Source organism: Fusarium vanettenii, assembly GCF_000151355.1.
Source record: "Fusarium vanettenii 77-13-4 unplaced genomic scaffold NECHAsca_91_unmapped, whole genome shotgun sequence".
NCBI classification, from domain to species: domain Eukaryota; kingdom Fungi; phylum Ascomycota; class Sordariomycetes; order Hypocreales; family Nectriaceae; genus Fusarium; species Fusarium vanettenii.
Genome location: NW_003315798.1, coordinates 2,518 through 11,781, shown reverse-complemented (window position 1 = coordinate 11,781; position 9,264 = coordinate 2,518). Strand labels below are relative to the sequence as shown.

Sequence of the window (9,264 nt, the reverse complement as noted above, 5' to 3'; positions counted from 1 at the left end):
ATTAAGTAGATTTTAATATTTTCGTAATATTTTAACTTTATGCCCTACGTATATATATACTATAGCTAACTCTTCCTCCTCTAAATTTAACCTCTTATCTTCTTCTATCCCTCCTACCTCGATTATATCCTTAATAATATTTACCTTTTTAATTACTTTATTTAGCTTAGAAATAGTCTTATTAGCTAATAGAGCCTTTATTAATATTATAAATCTTTTATTAGGATTTAATATTACTTTCTTTTTCTTACCTTTACTTAACTGGCTAATTTCCTCCTCTAGATTAGTTATTTTAGTACTTAGAGAAATAATCTTTAACTCTTAAGCTTTAAATCCTCTTAATATTATAGAATGGCGCCTTCTTATTAATAGACTCTTATTCTTCCTTAGATCTTAGATATAATAGCTAGTCTTTAGCGTATTATTAGAGTTAATTTACTTATCTTAATAGCTATCTAACCTAGGTATTATTTCCTTCTTATCTAGCTAAATTTTAGGATATATAAGCGCTTTCTACTATAAAATCGGCTAATTTTTAATTACCTTTTAGCCTAAGAGTATATTTTTCTTTATTATATTTATTTCCCTAGCTTTAATATAGGCCTTAATAAAATTAACCTTATTTATTAATATAAAATCAGTTAGGCTAATTAGTTTCTATAGTTCTTTTCGATAGGTAGCCTTAGATATATTAAATAGGCTATTATTAAGTAGTTATATATTATAAGAGTAATATATAAGTAGGTAATAATAATATATATTATTTAAAAAGTATATAGCTATTTACTTATCTTAGATTTTTAATTAGCGCTATTAATAATATTTTTAATCTAAAATAGGTAAATACTTATAGATATATAGCTCTTATAGCTATTTAATATAATAAGCCTTATATTAGACTTATTTATTAATTATATTTAAGGTAGATAGACCTCCTTAAGCTACTTAATTACGATATAATTATCTATTTAGTTATTATTAGATATAATATAATATTAATTAATAACCCCTTAGAGCTTATTAATAAATTATTATTATTAAAGCTCTTTACCTTTAAAGATAATCCCTGGCTTTAGAAGATAGCTATCTATAGTAATAGCTTTAATAAAGGTAATCTAAGTATAAGACTAAGAGCCCTTAAGAAAAGCCTTCCTCTTAGGATTATTATTATTAATAACTAAGGAATCTAAGCCTATTTTTTTTTAATAAATTAGAGAATTTTATAGCAAAAATAATTAATACTTATTAAATCTAGCTATAATACCGCCCTTATTAATATTAATTATATTCTCTAGTTTAATTTAGCTATATTTACTCTTATAGATATTAAAGTATTAATTAATAATTATTAGGGTAAAGAAATTAAACCTTATAGCTTCCTAATATTTCCTTACCTTTATCTTAATATTATTATAGTATTTAATAAACCTAGTTAGCTAATATATACTAATATGCCTTTCTTATCCTTATTATCTTAAGAGGATAGTAATAATAGCGTAAACTTAGCTATAAGAAGGAGCATAGCCTATGGCCTCTTATCGAAGTATCTAGGTAATTAATCTAAACTCCTTTAACTTAGATAAAAGCTAAGTAGGCTAAATAACCTTAGATCTTAATAATAGGCCTCTTAATTAGTTAAAGAGAGTAATTTAAGGTAGGCTATTCTTCTAGGTAGCCTAGTTCTAGGAGAGGCTATTATCTATAATATCTAGTATAGCCTAAATAATATCCTCCTCTATATAAAATAATTAAGGCATATTTAAGGTAATTAAGGAAAGATAAGAAAGAGAAAATTCTAAATAAAGCTTTAAGGAGGCTAGGTAATAAGTGAGGTATTTTAAGATATTTTATATTAGTACTATAAGACTATATTATATATATTATTAACTAAATAATATTAGAATATTAAATTCTATATAATTCTTAATATAATAGATATTTTCTTATAAAAAAATCTTTCTTTTTAATAAAATATTATATAAGTAAAATTAGGCATTTTATATAGGGAAATATTTTTTTTGCTTACCGGCAGGTGGGTATTACCGGCAGGTAGGTACTGCGTAGTATCTAGGGAGTCACCTATCTATGTAACTGCCCTCCTCCTCGATCCGTCGAAGCGAGCACGATACCTTGATATATACTAGAAGGAAGAATAGGCGGAGACTGCCATTAGGGACGCACGTGCAATCTGGGAGGAAGAATACAAGATAGCGCCCGCCCTCGGACCTGCCCAGGCGCTAAGCGAAGCGTCTAGGTCGCAGCAAGGATAGCCAAACGAGCTTGATCGGCTTCTGAACGAGATTATGGTCGCTGAGGACATAACCGGGGACGTAGATGACTTCGAAAGCTTTATCCACGCCCAGCCAATAAAGATTGAAGGCTCTCCTCTGGTGTGGTAATATCAGAGGGATTAGGTTCGGATATATCCGCGTCTCAGTCGCATGGCTATCGATATACTATCTGTGCCCCCTGGTTCTGCTGACCCCGAGTCTGCGTTTAGTGGAGGAAGACGCACTTTATCATGGGATCGCGAAAGGATGTCATGTGTTAATCTAGAGAAGGTTGCATGCATCCGCAACTGGCTGTGAAGGACCCATTATACTATCATCACGTGGTGGTAGAGGGCTTGTCGTGGACGGTGAAATAAATGGTAGTATTCGGGCTAATTCGGATGATGATCTAGATTAGAATTGAATGAAATAGTTATTTACCTTTAAGCTTAGATGTATCTGTTGTTATATCATCTCTGCTAAAGCTGCTAAAGCTACTAGGCTGATATCATCTCTGCTATCCTGCTAAGCCGATATCATATCAGGATAGTGTGTTATCCTGATATCAGGATAATTTATCATATCGGATATGATATCAGGATAGGCAAGTCCGAGTCACGGCCCCCTGGTTCTACTTAGTGATTTAACTTTACGTTCTCGCCGTTCAACTATGACGCTTTCAAGTAGAGATAACTTAGACTCTCTATACGACCAAATAGACAAGTGGTCTATATTTCGTAATTAATATACTCATTATAACATCAGGAGGCTTAGACTGCCGCTATTCTCGACCAAAGTCAGCCGGCTTGATTATTAGACCGAAATCCCAGACGATCGCTTGGACATAGGCGATTATTTAGTGCCTACCGATCTATATACTCCTTTGTACCTATTCTCACCATTAAGGAGTTTACTAAATCTCTATCAGAGGCTCTCTTCAGTCTTCAACCACTCGTTAATCAAAAGTTACAATACATTCGCAAACTATACATCTCTCCAAGAATAATAATGCTGATCTGGGAGTTCCTGACATCCCAATATCACTTCTCCAACCCCATATCCCTCTTCCTTTGCCCAAGCCATCAACCAGAAGCCCTTAGACCTTGAGATGGATGTAATTAAACTTGCTCTTATGAACCCTGCGCGTCCCATAAGCCCTGTGATTGTTCCAGTTATACTCCTCAACAGTAACCATATCCCCATCGACAGCAGAAACCCAAGCAACATGTCCGAATTGCCCAGCATTAGTCTGAGCAATACAGCCCGGCACAGGCTTATTATCAACCCTCACACCACTCGCCCTAGCAGCCTCATCCCACTGATTCCCATTTCCCCACGCCTTCCCCTTGTACTTGTTGTGGAACTTGATGCCCAGGCGCTCATTCACGCGCCATGCCACGAAGCTGGTGCATTGGCACTTGAAGTAGAGCCACTTGTCCGCTGGGCCGCAGCTGTTCTTGTAGGGATAGTCGTTGACCCTAGGACCTGGAATTTTGTTGTTCTTGGGAGGTTTAGGGACGTTGGTGCATTTGCCCTTGACGTAGCCGTCCTTTCCGGTCTTGACGTATTTATCGGCAACGTAGCAGCCGTCAGAGGTCTTATCCCAGATGGAATTTCCCTCGATGTTGTCACCCTCAGTCTGGCAGGTGATAGTGACATCCTGGCCGTTTTTGTAGGATTTCTTAATGGCGAAGGCCGTGCCTGGACCGGAGCGGCAGTTGAGGTTGTCGCTGGTCACGGGATAGGAGTGAACTCCAGTAGAAAAGAATGCGAGCGCATAGGCGCAGAAAGTTGTCAACTTCATTTTGAGAGGTATTTAAGGAGCTATCTTGACTGCTGGTGATATTGAACATGAAAGAGAACTTGACGGTTGCTTCACTTTATAGAAATTGGACCAACACCTATCACCCCTTCAGCTGAGGGAGAGCATAACGACAAACGACTAACGATCGAAATCAAAATGAAGACGGACAGATTGAAAAGCCTCAGTCTGTTAGACGGAGGAATCCATTATTCCATTTGATTAACGGTCATCGGAACTTTTCTGGCAGCCTGCATATTAAGATTGAAGGACCTTCTCGAAAGGGTTCCGGAACAGGACGGCATCCCCGGTATTCCCCCAATCGACAGTGCTCTGGGCCTCAGAAACGGCCCTTGCTGACTCTATATTAGCTCTTCATTCAGCTCCCACGGAGGTATCTCAAAAGGGTATCGGACCACTTTCCTCTTTAGTTGTTTCACCGCGGAGGATCATCGCGGCATTTCATTCCAGTTGATGAAACTAAAAACAGGGGTGATGATCGTCTGCATATCCTTATCCACATTGGGAAGGACGTCTATTAGTTAATCTGCGTGTGACCAATTACCCTTGGGAAGGATGTCTATTAATTGATCTGCATGTGATTAATGAGCACTGACAAGAATTGTGGTGTTCTCCAGTCAAGGGATGTCCTCGAGCACGTGGGTGATCTATTCGAAACTGTTGATATTGTCGGTAGTAAATCCTGAAGTCAATCAGTTGTCATCATTCATCCAAATCCCCCGACAGGCAAGGTTCTGACGATTGTGTCATCTATCCAAGCATGTATAGTTTCATATATCAATGTGACGAAAACATCTGTTGCTCCCGATGGTTTTCGCTAAGTGAGAAGTGAAATCACATCCCCATGGCAAACACAATGTTCAGGTTCAACGGCTCCATCAGAGCTCTGCTCTTGGTGCTGCTCACGGCTTGCACCGTCTTAGCCAACGTCAATGACCCAGCCAAGAATCAAACACCCTACCACAAAGGCTTCGCCCTATTCCGCAGCTCCAACATGCGCAACGCAGACAAGCTTCCAAACGGCGTTGGTTTCCATTCATTCAGAATCCCCGCTGTGGTTACTACAACTACCGGCCGCATCCTCGCATTCGCCGAAGGTCGGCGGCACAACAATCGAGACTACGGGGACGTCAATCTTGTCTACAAGCGCACCAAGACCACCAACAGCCACGGTGAGAGCCCCAGCGACTGGGATGCCCTCCGAGAGGTGGTCGGAAAGGGAGATGGCACTTGGGGAAATCCCACGCCTGTGGTTGACGGAAGCACGATCTACCTGTTCCTAAGCTGGAACCACGGCGCCTACAGCCAAAACGGCGGTGATACCCTCCCCAGCGGAAAGAAGACAAAGAAGATCAACAATTCTTGGGAGGGAAGACGTCATATCTTCCTCACCCAGAGCGCCGACGACGGCAAGACTTGGTCTGAACCTGTGGATATGACGAAGCAGCTCACGCCTGACGGATGGTCATGGGATGCTGTCGGTCCCGGAATCGGCATCACTCTCTCTTCTGGTGAACTCGTCATTCCCGCTCAAGGAAGAAACATCATCGGCCGTGGCAAGCCCGGCAAGCGCACATGGTCCTACCAATCCCTCAAAGGCGCCGGCTCTGAAGGCACAGTCGCCCAAACCCCTGACGGAAAACTCTACCGAAACGACCGTGCCTCTGCCGATGATGAATACCGTAAAGTCGCCCGAGGCTCTCTGTCTGCATTCAGCCCCTTCGTCCTCGACAAGGGTCTCCCAGACCCAGCCTGCGAAGCATCCACTCTCCTCTACAACAAAAAGGACGCCAACGGCCCAGCGCGCACGCTCTTCATGAACTCTGCGCACAAGAGCAGCCGGAGGCACATGCGCGTACGGATCAGCTACGACGGTGATGCGAAGAAGTTCAACTACGGAAGGAAGCTCTCTGATGCTCCCATCTCAGGTGTTGGGTTTGAGGGCGGCTACTCGAGTTTGACAAAAACAGCGGATCGAAAGGTTGGTGCTTTGGTTGAGACAGACTTTTACCAGGCCGGAGGGTCGGAGAACGATCATAGAGCGATAGTGTGGAGGAGATTCAATCTGAGTTGGATTTTGAATGGTCCAAATAATTAGAATACGTTAGACGTAGCTGTGATGGGGAAAGGATCTTTATGGGTTGAACCGCTAAGGGGATGTTTGGTTCAGCATCGACTCTTGTTCATCTCTTCTGCTGTTTATTTCAATTATCTTCTTTAGACCTAAGATTGAGCTCCTTCAGGATAGTATTGCTATGTCTCGTTTATGCGCAACCCTCCGCCTGAGAGCTTTATATTGACCCCTGTCCCGGCGCTGAACAACCACATTAGCCGCAACATGACTTGATCAATCATGCCTTTGGAATTCAACTACCTGGCTAGACGTAGCATTCAGAAAGCAATTAAGAGTCTCAAACTCAAGAATCAGCCCCTTCATTATGTCATAGTACTCAGTATCGCTTGCAGATAAAAACCCTAATCAATGCATCTCTCCACGCCCACAGCCCGTCGTTTCATGTCAGACGGAAATTTCCGCGAACAACGAATGTACACGCCGTTTCGAATAGCGAACGGATCTACATTCAGGTTCGGCCCGTCGCACAGAAACAAAGTTCCCCGCCTTTCCTGCAGAATCGGGGCTAATCTCCGAGATGTTTCACCAGTCCCCACATCCACCGCGATCCCATTCAAGCAATTGAGTAGCTTCCCAATCCGGCGGATTGGCGTAGGGCAAGACTTAACGTAGTAATCGGCATACTAGTTTCCCCGTCTTATTGTGCAAGAAGGAGTCTAGAATGCCGGCAGTTGTGTTCTTCAGCTGCTCAAAGGGGAAGGCGTCTTGGGGAGGGATGACAGATTGTTTCTCAGGGTCCAGATGGGAATGAGGGCCGAAGGTTCTTGTCCGCCTTTTGATATTGTACAGCATTGAGACTTGAGTACATAAAGGGTTTGTCATGGCCTCTTGAGCTTGAACTGATACTCATCAACCCTCTTCAACTTCCCTTTTACAGAACATTGCTCACCATGAAGTTCACTCTCTTTGCCCTCTCTACCCTCACGGCCTCCCTCGCGGCCGCATACCCCATCACCGGCGACGACGTCAAGTGCCGCTCTGGCCCAGGCACCAGCTATGCGGTCAAGAAGGTATTGAAGAAGGGCACCGACGTCACAATCACCTGCCAAACCGAGGGCACCAATATCAGCGGGAATACCATCTGGGATAAGATCTCGGATGGCTGCTACGTCTCGGACTACTACGTCAAGACGGGCTCCAATGGATACGTCAAGCCCAAATGCGGCGGAGGTTGCTCTGCGCCGTCGTCTAACCAGGCTACCGTGGACCTGATTGGCGAGTTTGAGGGTTTCGTTCCTCATATCTGTCAGTGATGTCTTGCTCTTGGGACTGTCAGGCGTACTAACCAGTTACGATAGACAAGGACGCTGCTGGCTATCCTACCGTAGGCTACGGTCATCTCTGCTCGAACTCCAAGTGCACTGATGTTAAATACCCAATCCCCCTATCAAAGACCAACGGCAAGAAGCTTCTCGCGGATGACATGAGAGTAAGTCCGTCTTCAAGTCCGTCTTCACAGCTCAAACGACCAGTTCTGATATCATGATAGAAATTCGAGAAATGCATCGCCAAAATGGTCAGCAGCAAAGTCACCCTCAACAAGAACGAATTCGGTGCCCTGGTCAGTTGGTCTTTCAACGTTGGCTGCGGTGCCGCCGAGGGATCGCAGCTCATCAAGCGTCTCAACAAGGGCGAGAAGCCCAACACTGTGATTTCTGGGGAGCTGCCTAAGTGGGTTTACGCGGGCAAGAGGAAGCTCCCAGGCCTCGTCCGTCGGCGCAATGCTGAGATTGCCTTGGCTAAGAAGGCGACGAGCGAGAAGGCTCTTCCTGTGAAGTGCTAGATGGTTTCTTACCGCATCTGCTGCACAGTTTGAGTTTGTCAGGGACGGCTCTTCTATATTTGGTAACCATGAGAGAACAGTAAGCTTTGCAACTAAGCATTCGGCCTATGCTTAGCAAGTAAAGGCTTTTTTTTAATTCAGTATCATTCTATAAGTATATATATCTCTATATAGGGGAAATAAATATATTACTACTCTTTTTATTATATTTCTTACTATTCTATTATTATTTATATTATATCTTATTAAGTTTCTCTTTGTATTTATTGCTACTAAATGACTTATTTGCTTTAATATCTGCTCCTCGAACTTATATTTTCTACTGAAATCTCGTCTGGAGAAATCGTTTGCGGATGCCTCAAATTAGATTGTTTTTATAAAAATTTCCCCCGCACTTAGAACTTTTAGACTTTCGTTTTATACCTAATGCCTTAAGGAACGAAAGGTTCTTCCTTCCGCGCCTTCTATGACATCTAGAGTTTTCTAAGGGAATAAACTAGGTATATTAGGTTTATTATTAATAAAGAGTCTCGGCGTTATTATATAATAAGGTAATTATATCTTAGTAATAGGTTAAGAAGGCCTTAAAGGTAATTAAAGTATATTAATAATTTAAGGGCTAAATATCTATCTAAAATATAATAAGTATTATATATATATAAAGGGCCTTATATTTATAGAAGTAAGGTCTAAGCGAAGGCCTTATATTTATAGAAGTAAGGTCTAAGCGAGGGCCTTATACTTATAGAAGTAAGATCTATTATAGTTAGTATATTAGGAAGGGAAAATATAAGGAATAAAAAGGATATATAATAAGGGATATATTAGGCTATAATATAATCTCTCCTCTCTTATTAGTTCTTACCTTTAAGATTATTTTCTTAGGCTAAAGTTCCTTTAATTAGTTAATCTTAACTTCTTTTTATAAAATATTCTTATATTAATATAATATTAAGTTATATTAATAAAAGAAAATCTATTAATCTAAATTATAAGATAATTATATATTATTTAATTATTATTAGAATTAATTAATTTAATTATAAAGTTATACCTTATAGTTATTATAAGAAGAGAGGTATTTTATATAAGATATTAAAGGGTTATCTTAAATATTATCTTTATATTAACTTAGGGTATCCTTATAATATTATAAGTACTTTATTATTATTATATAAATTCCTTATTTAATTATATAATTTTTTTATATTTTAATTAATATATTTTTATAATAAATTAAATTATTAATAAAGTA

At 40.3% G+C, this 9,264-nt stretch overlaps 3 protein-coding genes across 3 annotated transcripts; 2 read left to right on the top strand and 1 right to left on the bottom strand.

Annotated features, from left to right (window-relative positions):
* Nucleotides 1-3,366: 3,366 nt before the first annotated feature.
* NECHADRAFT_98289 (uncharacterized protein) lies at nucleotides 3,367-4,074 on the bottom strand (the record flags this gene model as incomplete). Its single annotated transcript, XM_003039550.1, has 1 exon — nucleotides 3,367-4,074. The coding sequence occupies one exon, from the start codon at nucleotides 4,072-4,074 to the stop codon at nucleotides 3,367-3,369; it is 708 nt and encodes a 235-aa protein (XP_003039596.1).
* A 1,012-nt stretch (nucleotides 4,075-5,086) lies between these two features.
* Nucleotides 5,087-6,190, top strand: NECHADRAFT_55898 (uncharacterized protein; the record flags this gene model as incomplete). The annotated part of the gene is made up of 1 exon (XM_003039553.1): nucleotides 5,087-6,190. The coding sequence occupies one exon, from the start codon at nucleotides 5,087-5,089 to the stop codon at nucleotides 6,188-6,190; it is 1,104 nt and encodes a 367-aa protein (XP_003039599.1).
* Nucleotides 6,191-7,116: 926 nt separating this feature from the next.
* NECHADRAFT_55896 (uncharacterized protein) lies at nucleotides 7,117-8,009 on the top strand (the record flags this gene model as incomplete). Its single annotated transcript, XM_003039552.1, has 3 exons — nucleotides 7,117-7,471; nucleotides 7,525-7,655; nucleotides 7,716-8,009. The coding sequence occupies 3 exons, from the start codon at nucleotides 7,117-7,119 to the stop codon at nucleotides 8,007-8,009; spliced, it is 780 nt and encodes a 259-aa protein (XP_003039598.1).
* Nucleotides 8,010-9,264: the final 1,255 nt, after the last annotated feature.